General features: G+C 43.8%; 6 protein-coding genes across 6 annotated transcripts; 4 read left to right on the plus strand and 2 right to left on the minus strand.

Annotated features, from left to right (window-relative positions):
• Positions 1-3,118: 3,118 nt before the first annotated feature.
• Positions 3,119-3,420, plus strand: PHALS_07215 (uncharacterized protein; the record flags this gene model as incomplete). Its single annotated transcript, XM_024720642.1, has 2 exons — positions 3,119-3,166; positions 3,244-3,420. 2 exons carry the CDS (start codon positions 3,119-3,121, stop codon positions 3,418-3,420), a joined length of 225 nt encoding a protein of 74 aa, XP_024585821.1.
• Positions 3,421-6,199: 2,779 nt separating this feature from the next.
• Positions 6,200-8,088, minus strand: PHALS_07216 (mus81 protein; the record flags this gene model as incomplete). Its single annotated transcript, XM_024720643.1, has 4 exons — positions 6,200-7,323; positions 7,381-7,456; positions 7,523-7,623; positions 7,704-8,088. 4 exons carry the CDS (start codon positions 8,086-8,088, stop codon positions 6,200-6,202), a joined length of 1,686 nt encoding a protein of 561 aa, XP_024585822.1.
• Positions 8,089-8,186: 98 nt separating this feature from the next.
• On the plus strand, positions 8,187-9,347 carry PHALS_07217 (aur protein kinase; the record flags this gene model as incomplete). Its single annotated transcript, XM_024720644.1, has 3 exons — positions 8,187-8,601; positions 8,665-8,784; positions 8,854-9,347. The coding sequence occupies 3 exons, from the start codon at positions 8,187-8,189 to the stop codon at positions 9,345-9,347; spliced, it is 1,029 nt and encodes a 342-aa protein (XP_024585823.1).
• Positions 9,348-9,412: 65 nt separating this feature from the next.
• On the minus strand, positions 9,413-9,884 carry PHALS_07218 (uncharacterized protein; the record flags this gene model as incomplete). The annotated part of the gene is made up of 2 exons (XM_024720646.1): positions 9,413-9,571; positions 9,636-9,884. 2 exons carry the CDS (start codon positions 9,882-9,884, stop codon positions 9,413-9,415), a joined length of 408 nt encoding a protein of 135 aa, XP_024585824.1.
• A 66-nt stretch (positions 9,885-9,950) lies between these two features.
• PHALS_07219 (Small Nuclear ribonucleoprotein splicing factor) lies at positions 9,951-10,523 on the plus strand (the record flags this gene model as incomplete). The annotated part of the gene is made up of 4 exons (XM_024720647.1): positions 9,951-9,981; positions 10,103-10,143; positions 10,234-10,361; positions 10,433-10,523. The coding sequence occupies 4 exons, from the start codon at positions 9,951-9,953 to the stop codon at positions 10,521-10,523; spliced, it is 291 nt and encodes a 96-aa protein (XP_024585825.1).
• A 2,880-nt stretch (positions 10,524-13,403) lies between these two features.
• On the plus strand, positions 13,404-13,798 carry PHALS_07220 (uncharacterized protein; the record flags this gene model as incomplete). Its single annotated transcript, XM_024720648.1, has 2 exons — positions 13,404-13,512; positions 13,695-13,798. 2 exons carry the CDS (start codon positions 13,404-13,406, stop codon positions 13,796-13,798), a joined length of 213 nt encoding a protein of 70 aa, XP_024585826.1.
• Between the last annotated feature and the right edge of the window lie 1,263 nt (positions 13,799-15,061).

The raw sequence follows: 15,061 nt of genomic DNA on the forward strand, positions 1-15,061 counted from the left end.
GAGCTTACTCATAGTACTCGAGTTAACTCATAACGTTACTCATCCGGTTCGTGAAGGAGTTCTAGGCTTTAATAATTTGTTCTTTTGATTTGTCTCTCACTAGCTATCTTTGTTGGCACTTGTGAAAATATCATTTTCAAGACCGTACGATGCGCTAATGTTGATACCTTCGAATGAAGATCATACGGATACATCATTGGTGCGTCTCAGAACGAAGACTGTCGTTGAGCTGTCAAAGGTTATATTAAGCCTGAATCTAAGGTGCATGAATCGATAGTGTGCAACGCTGATTGCATCCTGAGTGCCGTGCACCTAGCACCAAGGATACCCCGACTCGTAGAGCCTGCCTTGACCAACGCGCAGGTGGGCGAAGAGACTATTCTAAGGACGAGAACCCAGAGTATCTCAAATATCCAGTACGCTACACTTGATCAGATCAGAGCATCATACTTAGATTTCGAGCTAACTAATTAAAGTGCACTTTACTTGCTGTAATGATGCACCCTAATAATCGCAAAGCCAACATGTTTCACCGTCCTCTCCAATTATATTACCATGACTACCATCCTTAGCTCAGATATGCCAAAGTCCTGAATTTAAAAAAGACGACAGGACTCCGTGACGGTTAATCCGTAGAACACGCGGGCTATCAGCCTCGCTCATATCGTCGACTTGATATGTGTTTAGTATTAGCTTAGATACACCATATCATAAATAAATGTCATATTTGAGATCTAATTAATGCAAAATAGAATCAAGTTGCTCAAGAAACTCTCAAAACTGGGTGAAGCGAGCGAACCTCACCTCTGTTAGATGCCAACGAAAGATCTTTGAGTCATAGCATCCTCTGTATTAGGCTCATTGCAAAAGACTGTCAAAATCCGTAATCAATACAAAGCTTAAACGCCATATACAATAACACTGCCCGTGCGTCATGCGATGGAGATATATCAAATTCTTCTTCTTGTTGTCATATTTTTAATGCAAGCATCAAAAGCTATATACCATGACTCGGCTTGAAATTAATCTTAGATTTGGTGAGTCATGCAACCATCACTTCTTAGAAGTTTAAATGCTTTTGGCGCAAGCACAAACGTGTAGCATGATTTAATCCGAGTTGTAAAAAAAGATGCTGATCAGTACTTTGAGCAGAGCCCGGGAAGAACGACACTTGGTATCAGGGTGAATCTCTTATAAGACAGGAGCGAGCGGCAGTATGTCTTGGTCTCTCTGTTATGACGCAAAATTAGCTGCTAGATGATGCACATGGTGCCAGATACGTTGACGAGTAAGAGTAAATATGTATCGTGGTCTTCTGTGTTAGAATTGCTGGCGCTAAGGTTATATTAACAACACCTTCCTTTCATCATGTAATGGTACTGCTACGTCAACACAGGCATGCGGTGGGCCCATTGTGCGGAGGAGGAACCTCCCCGGTGTGTGGCGAAGACTTCTTCGCTCCTGAATATCGTGAACGGGGCAGTCCTTCGAGTCACTGACTTCTGTCAGAAACATTCATTGAACCCCATGGATATATTGCAATATACTGCAAGACAGCTAAATCTCCGAATTGATGCGATTGTTACAAGAGGAGGTGTCAAGCATATCATTCGTCACGGACTGGCCCGACATTAGAAATCCTTGCATACCACAGACCGCGAGGAGTGGAGCGATTCTACTTAGTAATTGAACGGATCCTTATCTTCCTTTATTGTAGGGTCGGCGCGTATCGCCCTTGGATCGAGACAATTGTAAGGCTTTTACCGCCAAATATAGAACCACCTATCAATAGTCTTCACCAAAGATGCGAGCTTGACGAGAAAGAAGAAGTTACTACTCGGCGCAAGCATTATTTATCAGCAAGTCTGAAGGCAAGCGGCGTGCTGGACATGCAAATAGAAAGCTAATTTTAGCGGCAGCACTGGCACGATCACCGATTCCTCGAAAGAACGTGCTTTATGACAGTATGTTCGGTCGCACTTATTAAGTGCTGATGTCCAGTCGAAGGCTCTATCAACTGCCAGCGCTATACCTCTCTCACCGCAGTAGGAAATCTGAGCTGTAGTGACCGATTTATCTCCCGGTGATGCTGTCAAATGCACCAGCCTTGGTCTGGCAGGCATTTGATCCTTTGACACATTTACACATGAATGCTTACTCACCTAGACGTGATGAATAGCGCTAACTGAGCCATAAGAAATTACCATGTGTTGCTTACAGTATTTGTTCTTTCGAAGCTTATTATACGATTCAACTCGCACAAAGCGTCGAGTGGGTCAGTGCTGCAATACATCAAGCATTGGAAATATGATTTAGTGACGCAAATGTGCAACTAAACCATTCGGTGATTCGACATCTGCATCTAAAGTTCTTTCTTCTCCAGGCTTTCTATCACGCAAAGGCATGTTGCATTAGACCTGTCAGTTCTTCATCCATGCGCGACATCACCATCGTAACATGCGACAATCATTTATATTCTAAATGGCGCAAAAACAATCTGCCACCAGATCAAGCAGACCAGACTCATAATCTTCTTCAAAGGCATACCTGGGAGAAGACGATGATCATCCAACCCCTCTATATGAGTTATTCTGTGACATCGTCGCCGAGCGCTTGGACGCATATATGTGCAGGTCAAAAGTGACAGAGAGCCAAGCAAGCGCACACTCAATCATACCTCTCTGTAGGTAGGCATTCCGTGAATTGAATAGTTCATCTCTTTCACGTTGATATAATGATACTCGATCACAGTTACACGTATACGTTCATTGACATCAGCTAAGATTAAAAGCACAGCCTACAGAAAAGGCTGAAGGGTCATAGACGACATGAGATGACCGATCCTATTCAAAAATTTCAAGATCAAGACTCACATTAGGCATCCCTTCTTTTGCGCTTCAGCCTTATTTCACGTTATAAAAAAGGCGTTAAAGAACTGGGCCATGTTGGCATGATTTGCACTACATTTGTGCAAGTAGCTTACCAAATTAAGTCTTTTTTTTGGGACAAGGCACTGGCTAGTCTACGATAACCTTAGTCTTTGCAAAATTGCCCGCAGACCTTCTTCTCAATGAGAGGGTCTGATAAAGTGAAAATTGTCGATGCCATATCCACACTTATGTTTGTTCGCTTAGTAATTTTTGAAGCTTATGAGCTCGAGACTCTCGTAAGTATCTCTTTTTACAACCCCTCGTACTTTGCAGGACTGCGAATAATTAGTCATCAATACTGATTTATGCGTAGACACAAGGTCACCCAAACAGCTGCTTAGCCCAACATTTACGCCTTAAAAACGAATGCATCTGTGGCCACTTTCCGTTGAGCCTTCTGACGCGAAAATGGCGCCTTACGAGTTCACTAACTGAATTTGATTCGAGCTTTGCACGTAAGAAGGGGGGGGATGATGTCATTCTGTTCTAAATAAAGAGTATCAACTACTTTTTTGAAAGCCTGGCAATTTCATGACACATTCCTCGTTACGGGTACACACATCACATCACTTCAACAAGTATAAATTTTGATTGTGAATTCTCGAGAATAACGATAACACTACTTGCAGCTAGTGTTTTGCGAGTATCCACAATGACAAAACCATTATAGCCTCATCACCTTTTGTAGAATTAACCGTATCAGCTCGATTACTGGCGTCGTGTAATGTTATGGAAAAGCATTTTCTTCTGATAGCTTTTAAAACTTAATACTAGGTTCTACCCCGGGTATTTAGGTTTACACCGTTCTCTCTATTCTAATTTTCCTGTTAAAAACATCGGAGCTTTAGCATCTCGCACAGTGGGCGTGTCACACGGTTTGCTAAATCAGCATCACCGCTACGTCGTGACATAGATGAATCACTCTATGTCCTCATTCTTCAACTTGCAGTCAACAGTACCCACCGGCTCTGGTACAAGAGACCCCAAGTGAGCGTAATGAAACGAAATGCTCATGCAAAAGACGCAACGTCGACTGAAGTCTCACTGAGTTTACCATCTACGAACAGCGACTTTTTGCCGTCCATTTGCGTCTTGGAATAGTAACATACTTAAGACCGCTATATTCGATCTGACTCATCATGGGACCGCGGATTACTGCCACTTCTGCCCTTCGAGCTTTGCACAAAGTACATAACAAAATCGCTGTTCTTCAATTCGACCACCGCTATCTCCTGCGATGAAGCGATGAACGTATCATGCCCGACCCGATAGCACATCTGCTTCCTAGCATAATGGGTTCATAACCTACAAAGTTTCTAGCAGGAGAAAAACGTGTAGCGCCTATGCTTTTGTCGTAACTATGATCCACAGATAACGGAGTTTCAGCTACGCCGAGCCTAGGATGCGATCGTATCTTAAATCCACATCTAGGACATCTCAACCTTTGTCCCTGTTAAAGTCTCAAAACTTTACAGGAATGTCCGAAAGAACTTCTTCAACGACACCCTCGCTATGCTTTTGTCGTAACTATGATCCTCAGATAACGGAGTTTCAGCTACGCCGAGCCTAGGATGCGATCGTATCTTAAATCCACATCTAGGACATCCCAACCTTTGTCCTTGTTAAAGTCTCAAAACTTTACAGGAATGTCTGAAAGAACTTCTTCAACGACACCCTCGCTATACGCTACTTATCCGAGATTAGCATCTTTAATTCTGCTTTTGCCGCTCCTCAGAACGAGTTCGGTGAACACGGACGGTCTCGGTACACACTTCACATCCGACACAAATACGAAAAAGGATCAACCGACACCACGACTCTTAGATTTGTCAGGTCGTGGACATGTTTCATCAGTTGTCTGTTGTCCTTTTAAAATGGCTTATAATGTCGACAATACGCGGTCAGCTAATTAAAAATTCGGGGCTTTTGGTGATGCTTTAGTAGTTACAATAATGAAGATGAAGGTTCCTCGCGTGATACCTATCTTTCCGCGTGACTCTCTAGCTGGGTTGACGCCTCGCTGCCTGGTCGGCAAGTACGCGGTTATGTCAACTAGTTATCAAGAGAAGAATTCTTTTAGTTCTGTTCACAAAGGGATTGACGCTCGACAAAACGTTATCATTTCATAGAGCCGTATAGGGTGCGATGTTCATCTGCTGGCGTCTGGATAAACTTAAAAGTACCTTCTTCATTTAACTAGTGAGAACCTTTAAGCTAGCGGTTGCTTCTCCTGACTTTGAACCGTCGATTGCGCTGTCCTTCAAGGCCAGCTCAAGACAGAAGCTTGTTAAGTGTGTTCGGTTGCCCCGAACATATATACTTACATGTATCATGTCTCCATCTCATCGATGATATAGTCCTATGGGACTTGGTCGTGATTTGATGACAAGTGCTACCAAATGCAATGGTACTGCCGTACACCCGCAGAAAGGAAGCTTCGGATATCAGAGTCAGCGTTAATCAACGCGCCAAGGATGAGATCACCTACAGCACCAACGGAAGGCCTCTGAATGCGATCACCTACAGCACCTACGGAAAGCCTCTCGAGTATTTAATCTTTAGTAACAAATTCTTTGGAGAATGCATTAATTAAGGTCAGCAATCCTCGTGTCTCATAAACTTCCACAATATACCATCACACTCATTCGTGCCAACTGCTAATCAAGATTTTGCCTCATGGTATTAAACTGTGCGTTTCGGGTCCAGAAATAGTATAGTAGTGCTTGTGTACGTATTGACAGGATACGTACCCTGCAATATGAGAGATGATTCGACCATATACCCCATTTATGTCGCAAAATGCTCAATTCTTTTATATTATTCTCGTGTAGTACTCAATTACATTACTTTCTAGTATTGGAACCTAGTATCTAGACGAATTTCATACTACAGTAGAAAAATTGAAATTAGCTTATTTTTGGAAATTGTAAACCAGTTAGTGCTATCATTTTTACGAAGAACTTATAGTTCAGTTCTGGGTTCCGACTCGTCACGTCGGTTCCTCTTCGATAAAAAGACTTGCGTAATCGTGCGCAGATTGTAACACGTTTTGTCTTGGTATTTATTTGGTCCTTGTTAGCGAGGTTTTTGACAAGGAGAATACACCATCTTAGTATACTAATAGCTTTATACATTATTCAAAAGTAAAAGGATCTTTATTTTATATCGCCGACAAATTTGATCAAAATATTGCATCAAAATTGAATGTTTAATCGTTCGATTCCTTCTTAGGCTAACATGTAGTACTAGAAGAGATTTATATCGATCACTTAGATATCCTCAGTATATTCATTTGATGTAAAGATATGGCTAAGAGTTGTGCGTACTCTGGTTCCAAGTCGACGCTGACATTTCCCGTACCGAACATGCTCAACTTCGCTATCACGATCACGTTTCCGTAGTGCTGTTTCTAATTCCTTCAGATTTTGATATTTCGCCGTCAATTCTATCGTCTTCGCAGCACTAAAACCAGGAACTTGCAGCAGCATCCGTTGATAGATTTCACGCACAGAAAACTGGGTTTTCTTACCAAACTGCGAGTTAAATGGGGCAAACGTTTGGGGTGGTAAGCAAAATATCTTGGCAAAGTCATTCGTGTCAAAATGGTTGGAAGGCAGCAATTGTGATGTCACTGGCCTCATAACTTCTAAAGTCGGTGGAAATCTAGACAGTAGACGCGAGTATACTCGAGCGAGAAATGCGACGGTTTCGTCCGAGTTTTGACTCTGCTGAACAAAAAAGTTGTTTTGCATCTGCGTACGGGCCATTGCCGTGTTGAGGCCACTCGTTCGCACTGTAGTGATTTGGGTCAATGAGCCCTCAATGAGATAAATAACATGCACATTACCACAATTCTTTCGCACAGTAGCTAAACGGGTCTTTTGCTCGTAAAATCGTCGGTCAATGATACTTCCCGATAAATCATGCACTTCCTTTCGCTCAACGATGACATTAAGCATAAATTCTTGCGTCTCGCCACCAATACGCCTGCGACGCGCTATGTATTGAACGTCTCCTACGCCAAGCGCACGCACTTCACAATTAATGTTTCGTTCTTGCAACTTTCGTTCCAATATTCGAGGATTCCGTCGCTCAATGATTTCACGATGATCCAGCACGATCACTAATTCCCAAATGTCTGTTTGACGAATCAACTCTTCAAGAAATGGAGTATTCAAAGTCTCAGCTTGACCTATAGGACAAGCAGTCAGCTCACTCAAGGATTCTCCGTCTATCGGCGTTACGTCCGTCCAGCTCAAATCAGAAGGGCGTTGTCGCACTTCTTCAGTCAAAGTGGTATCAGTATTACAAACAGTATTTGACTTTGTAGAGGTAGAATTATTCCTGGGAATTGTCCCTGTATCTGCGGTTGTGACCGCTTCCATCATTGACCCTGGACACAACTCAGCACTTCGTCGACCCCTTTCAGTTAAATAGTAAAAGCCCAAACCGGATCTCTTGATCACTTCATGTGTTCCGGTTAGTGACGCGAGGCACGTTCGCAACTTGACACTAGTACCTTCATACTGCATTTAACGAAAACCAACCGCTACTTATTCTTAAGATAAATAATTCATGAATATACTTCGTACCCCGGCGTTTAGCATTCGTTTAAACAGCACATCAAAAGGTATTGCCGCGTCTTCATGTATGGCTTGAGCTTCTTGAAGTGCCAGTAGCACGAACCACGGCTCTGTTGCATTGCAATAATTCACAGTTCTAACATTTATCATCAACATAATCCTTTGCATCGAAAAAACTTATACTTCATACGTTTGCGGTAAGCAGGTGCGTATACTCTCGACAAGCGATCCGGAATTTCAGCTAAATTGTCTCTTATTGACAGCTCAGACTGGGTACCAACTGGTGCCGTATTTGGTAGCGCAAACGATTGTCCGCAATTCTGTTCCTCTAGTAAGCCTCGTTTTCTCAAAATACTGAGTATCTGATTAGCTAGATAGTTACCAATATGTCGAAGCTTCTTGGCTTCTGATGCGCTACGTAATGGCACGGTATGTGCACGAATGGACGAAATAGCCTGCGCAAAGTTGAAAGCCAAATGGGAGGAGTCACGTAAACGCTTTTTCAATTCCAACATGTCCTCTACAAGCGGATCGTTTGCCGCATGCGCACAGCCTTGGACGCTGAGCTTTGGCATTCAGCTTGTTAAGTTCGCACTAATTACTTACAAACTTATTTATCTGTAATATATTCTATGGCATTTAGAATATCCAGTATAAGAAAGTCGACTGATTAATGCGACGCTTTGACGCGGACAAGGAGAACCGCATAGCGGCCGTCTCCAGCTATTCACAGCGTGCATTGCTCTCATCTCGCCATCTTAAAATTGGAAGCACTAGTACTGCTTCGAGTTCTATGAAGCGGCCACACAATCAGCCGGATAGCTCACGATATCCGCGCAAAGCAGGAGATAGAACTGCTACTTCTCGACGACCTCAGAATGATATGTCGTCGTCCCATACAAATTCGTACCTTCAAGGTACTGGTAATGGTAATTACAAGTCTTCATCAGCTTCTTCCGTCAATGTCACATGTTCCAGTGTTTCAAATAGCTCAAGTTCTGCAAAGCAACCACCAACCAAGACGGACGAGACAAGTAAGAAGACATGGAAACTAAGCGACTTTGAAATTGGCAAGCCACTTGGCAAAGGCAAGTTTGGTAATGTCTATCTTGCTCGAGAAAAAGAGTCTAAGTATGTTGTGGCACTCAAAGTTCTGAACAAGCAACAGTTGATGAAGAGCAGCATGGAGCATCAACTACGTCGCGAGATTGAGATCCAGTCACACTTGCGACATAAATCAATTTTACGACTTTATGGCTATTTCTACGATAGTAAGCGCGTGTATCTTATTATCGAATATGCACCACAGGGAGAACTTTATAAGAAGCTCGTGCGTGCAGGTCGCTTTTCGGAGAAAGTGTCAGCAATGTATATACAAGAGATGGCACGTGCTCTCATTTATATGCACAGCAAACACGTGATTCATCGTGACATTAAGCCTGAGAATTTGCTTGTTGGGTTTAATGGCGAGCTTAAAATTGCTGACTTTGGCTGGTCTGTGCATGCTCCATCCTCTAGACGAACAACTTTGTGTGGTACACTTGATTATTTACCACCTGAAATGATTGAGAACAAACCACATGATGAAAATGTGGATGTTTGGACGCTTGGTATTCTTATGTTTGAGTTTCTGACCGGTGCTCCTCCTTTTGAGACTGAAGACACGAAAGAAACGTATCGCCGAATTGCACATGTGGATCTCAAGTTTCCAAACTATGTGTCGTCAGAGGCACGAGATTTACTAGTTAAGATCCTGCGCCATGACCCGCAGCAACGAATGTCGTTGGAGCGCGTTTTGGAGCACCCATGGATTGTGCAGCATTGCAAAATATAACTAAGATGTAGATACAGTAGTGAGTGTAGTCTAATCTCTTGCACATTTCTGTCTGTGATATACAGCTATTCATTGCCTTTTGTCATAATTGTTGTGGCTCCATACTTAAGGTCCTGTAATGCCTGCTCTGATTTCCTCGTCAATGTTTGTTCTTCTTCTATGTAAGCATCTGCGATTTTTTCGTAGCTCTTCGGCAATTCAAATTGTTTGGCGAATTCCTCAGCCTATACAACACCAAAACGTTCTTTTAAATCTCCATCTATCGCAATAATTGTATCATGCTATTACCTGTTCATCCAATGCTTTTCTTTGTTGCCCCATTGCACTTTGGAACGACTTGTAGACATCAGAGCGCTGTGCATCGCTCGCTGGGGATTGCAGTATTTCATGATTAAGTCGACGCAGTTCCATCAGCTTTGATTGCACCTCTGTATGGGCCACGCGACTACGCTCATAATTCTTGCGACTAGTATGTTGAATGATATACATCGAGTCTTCCACAATCTCGCGCACCATGCGTGAGGTCTGGCCGCCCATATCGTGATTGCAGTAATTTTGTAAGCCCGAAATTTGTGTGATACACATTACAAAAACGTTGGAGTAATGGCGGCATATCTACAAGAAACCATGAACCGTACGTGACGACAATGAGTGCTGGGAGAGGCACCACAGCAGCAAGATTGTTGCTTTGTGAAGAAACAATTACTGGGATTCTTATCAGACTAATTGCATAACTTTTGCTGTTCGATCTACAGAAACAATTTCAGTCATTACCAATGATGGTCGAAACATCATTGTACGGTGCATTCTATGTCTATAGTTCTCACGATAGCACCCGTTCGGTTGTCATTATAGATTTTGTGTATACGGAAATGCAATGATGCAGGGCGTGCTCAAAGGCTACGATCAGTGTGTCAACCTGATTCTAGACGATAGTTTCGAGCGTGTTTTTTCGCTGAAGGAGCCGGTGGAGGCAGTGGAGCTTGGACTGTACATTGTGCGTGGCGATAACATGTAAGAACAATCAAATTGTATAGAAAAGTCAAATGCTGCTGATTAAATAGCAATTTATCCTAATGGTGCAGATCTGTCATCGGAGGAGCTCCCGAGAATATTCGAGAACAAGTTCTTGACGACCAGACGCGAGCAGCGCCGTTAAAACCACTCGTTCACTAAATTGCATCGTACGTTATAATATAATAATTGCACTGCAACAACTGGGCTGCAAATATAGCTTGAGAATTCGAGCCACGCATCACTTTTTCTGATTGTTACTTGGCATGTGATGTATACACATGGTACCCCGTTACATTGGCCAATAATGGCATACTATTCAGTAAAATTAGCTTTAAAGATCAGGAGCTTGGATGCGAAAACAGTTATCGATTAAATGTTAATTTGATTGAGCATCTAGTAGTTCCTCCTGCTGATGTTCGCGATAATTTCCGTTTTCCAGATAAAGAAGAAAACGTAATGTTCCACACCAGGTGGACGCCGCGATTATCGATGTTATACGAAACGTTAATCCCAGAGAGGGCTTATATACTAATACAAACAAAACAACACTTTTGTGCCATCGCACATCTCAATGACCACAAATCGCAACATCCACAAGTCACAGAGTGCCGATTCTTCAAAATTAACAAAAATGACAAAAATTACATTATCGTCGAGCGATACGAGATCAACTGATTGGCATTTGCTGTCAACAAACAGGCTCTGCGTGAGTCGTTGGTTGAGAACGAGTTGCACTGTTAGAGAACAATTGACAGAGTCTGGAGCTGTGTGTTTAGTTCTAGGAAAGGTGGTTATAGTCTTTGATGTGTTGCAACCTACTAAAAAATCTAGATCACTTCGTCGCCAAAATAAGAAGTGAACTGGAAGAATGCGTCACTATACACAGACAGTAGTAACGTCGAGTATTGCTGGAGTTATGGTAAAGTGTGATGATTAGTACTGGTACGGATGAGAGTGGTGGAACTACATCTTTGCATGAAACGAGATTTACTCGGCTTTTGCGATGCAGTACATACGATACTATTGTAGATAGTGTAAGAGATGTTTTATGCATGAACCGAAGCAATCTATAGTGCAAGACCGGAACACATGAAGACTGTCATATTTTGCATTTCCTGACCAAATTGCTCAGTCCCATCGCAATGTAGTGTCTGCTTGATTTATTGCTGTAATTGGCATCCCCACTCAGGACATACTTTCTTCTCCTACGCAATTGTACGAGAAAATGCTACCCCTCCCCGACTACGTACAAGTCTATTTTGGTCGTCGCCCTTCGACTTTGTCTTTTGCTTCAGCCGCCAAAAACCCGTTCGTCGTGCCCATCTTTGAAGACTCTTGTCGGCCTTGCCTGTCGATACCTAAACTTCGCAGTAACTGCTGCCACCGACTTGTGCTTCACACCCGTTTTCGTCGTTTCGCCTACTCTACCGTAGACTTCCACGCCTTTCTACAGACTTTCACATCCGTTTCATGATTTCTTGCGCGTAACGTACTGGATTGAGAAGACGTAAGACCCACTCCTCAAGGGGTATACAAGTGTGAATGTCGAAGCTAAGGACTGTAGTTACAAAACGCCGAATATTAAGGAACACTTTGCGTTGCATAGCTTACGGTAAAAACTTTCGTGACTTTGGGCGGATAAGCTCTCAAAGCTCACATCTGCACTAGGCTCTTTATTACTCGAGCTAGTTTCCTCTACTCAATCAAGGCTACCCTAAACTGTTCTCGTCATTGGTCGCATTAATTCTGAGTTTACCTTTTGGCTCTTTGAACGAATATGTGAACAGTTTTTACTCCCACCGCAGTCGATCTGCCTGACTGCATTTATGCTAGAGGTTCACGCCATTATCTTAGTCATGACAATTGTTTTCACATCGACCACCGTCACGCCTGTCGCCAAGATTTGGCTATACCACTCCGTTCGGTACAGCCAAATGTACGACAACGCCAACCACGGCGAGCGGGACTCCAACACCCAGCTGCCAGACATCCTACGCCACAATGGGTGCCCGACGACTCGCAATTCAAGTTAAGCCTAAATTTTCTTGAACAATTGTCTAACGTATCAAGACCGTTAATTTGCTGCGCTTGCTGCGGTACCTACGCCAGTGATCGCAAAACTCTGTTCGAACATGTGAATTTCGGCTAATCGTCTCACTACTGAGTATAGGCAGCATGCAAATCTGAGATCACTCGCTTTTATTACCCAAGCTGCAGTATGGCGAGCCAGACTGTTTTGGTCATCGCCGCGACTTTCAAGATTACGCGCGTAGAGGTATCTCATTTGTCTGCACGTAGAATAATTCTTCGGCAAGGTTATGCATCTAACAACTAACGGTTGTGGCATTAGCGTCATGATCTATGAGTTTTCCAACTACGACAAACTGGCCATTGTTGACCATGACCCGTCGTCAGAAAGGCGTTTAAAAGAAGTTGATTTACGACTGATTCGTGCAAAGAGGCGCCATACCTGCGTGCGTGGCAAAGTGAAACCCAGGAGATGCAGTATTCTTTAAAATTGTTGGCTTCCCGGCCACGGTTTTTCAACCAAACGGTGAGTCATTCGGCAGATACATTCTGACTTGGAAGAAATGAGTGCTTTTTGCAGCATACGCTACACAAGCTCAATCGGGTGAAGCCGCTATCCTTACGACCTCACCCTCGTCGATCGTCTGCCACTTGATGCCTGCATTACACCGCGAACACTCAGCTGCAACCCAAGACTCCAACGAGCCAGAAGTTTAGACACGGTATACAATTATCCTAGGTGAGCCATTTGCGCGGGCTATACGCAACGGTCGTTTCTCTGATCGAACAGCACTAAGGTTCAGCGCATGATCATTGATGCCGAAATAGAAGGTACACCGGGGTGAAAAATCGTCCAACACTCTCAATACAGGACAATCAATCGGGGCTGCCGGTAAGAGCACCGATTTAATAGTCATTATTCTTGTTAGCTAGGATCCCTACTCCTTGGTGTTTTCTATGCAAATGCTGCCAAATTGTTGTAATATTAATTTGTGAAAAGGCTTAGATTCGATGCTCTCACCTGATGTTGATCAAAGAGCTGGTGAGAATGACGGATGTGACGACGGGTCACCCGAGTATTTGGCTTTGCTGTCTTGTCTGATCTTCTACCGTATGGGGAGTAAGAACCCACACTGAAAAGTCTACTTATTTTCGCGCTATGAGTGAAATAATGGTTGAAGAAGTTTTTTCTACATGTCATTGACGAGTTTGTTGAACAAGGTGTTCTCAACATGACAGCTTACGAAGTCATATTGGCAGCTGAATCTGCATATTTTTGGCGCATTTGTTAGCTTCGGTCAGGCTGTCAGCATCAACGGTTTTGGGCTATCGCGGTATATCGGGCAACCAGTGTGGAGCCAGTCACAGCCAATCGTTCCTTGGACTTCCGGAACGGTGTGATATAGACTAATGATGGTGCCTTCTTCGAGGCTACATTTATAAGCAACGAACTCCAAGCCGCCGCTGTGCATAGCGCCATCAAAAGCTTGTTCCTGATGGTATCTGCGCCTAATATATTCGGCAAGCAAATAAGCGCTTCTCGGACCATTACTGTCATGCAAACGGCTTTGACAATCTGTAACGGGGTTACATGTTCTTTTCTATGAAAGGGCGGGTCACACAAGATGGTGTGACCGTAAAAGGTTGTGGATTACACAAGATGGTGTAATCACACAATGTTGTGGCTACACCGTAACAAGATGCCACTACGTGGCAGGACTGCCAGTAGCTATCCATATCAATTAGGTTTTACCGTTTAATTAGGAAACCTAAGATTTTAAATAGAGGCGGCTCTGCCGCAAATAAAACAATATAATATAGATTCAATTTTGAACAAAAGCGCGCCTTTGACTTAGTTAAGTTTTTTGGTACTCTTGGACGTAGCGGTTTGCGATCCGCTACACTCGTACTGGTTCTTGTATCGAACACAAGGCCGGTGACCTTAGCTTAGCTCCCTCTAAGCAAAGGGCTACGACAGCCCCGCTGCACTTAGTAGCGCTCGTTGTCAATCCACACCTGAGTCGTTACGACTGATCTTATGTGAGGAAGGTGAAATACTTCTTTTCCACCAGGGGATGCAGAACGGGCTTAATAAGCTGATGTCCCTGCTGGGCTCCAAGGACGTGCAACACCACCTTGTTTTGCTAGACCCCGAAGCGATAAACGCGCGTACAGAGGCGTTTTTAAGCTATGAAAATGCGCTGCTATAGCACCTACAGCAGAAGCTGTCGGCGTCGACTGCGTCCATGACGCCACTGTCGACGATGGATGACCCCTTCCGACCTAGGCCGCACATGGTGCGCGTTAAGGCCGTCGAGGGTAAGAATGGAAAGAATATTTTGCTCTGGGTGATAGAGGCCGAGATGGCTTTGGCATCCGCCATGCCCCAGAACGAACAACAGCGCGTGGTGCAGGCTATCATCAACCTCGGGGGCCGAGCACGAGAATGAACACTAACGTGTGGTGCTTCGGTGGAAGCCCCCCCCCTCCTAGAAGGATCTGAAGCGTCAGCTTTTTCGAGTGTTCTTGCCGCCTCACCAGGCATATCGCGTGCGATCACGTTTCCTTGCCGCCCGACAGAGCAAGAAGAAGTTGGTGAGCTCTGTTTAAGAGTTAAATACTCTCATTCCCGGGATGGCAGCCGATCCTCTTCCCGAGGCGGTCGCAGC

Source organism: Plasmopara halstedii, assembly GCF_900000015.1.
Source record: "Plasmopara halstedii genome assembly, contig: Scaffold_3073, whole genome shotgun sequence".
Classification (NCBI taxonomy): Eukaryota; Oomycota; class Peronosporomycetes; order Peronosporales; family Peronosporaceae; genus Plasmopara; species Plasmopara halstedii.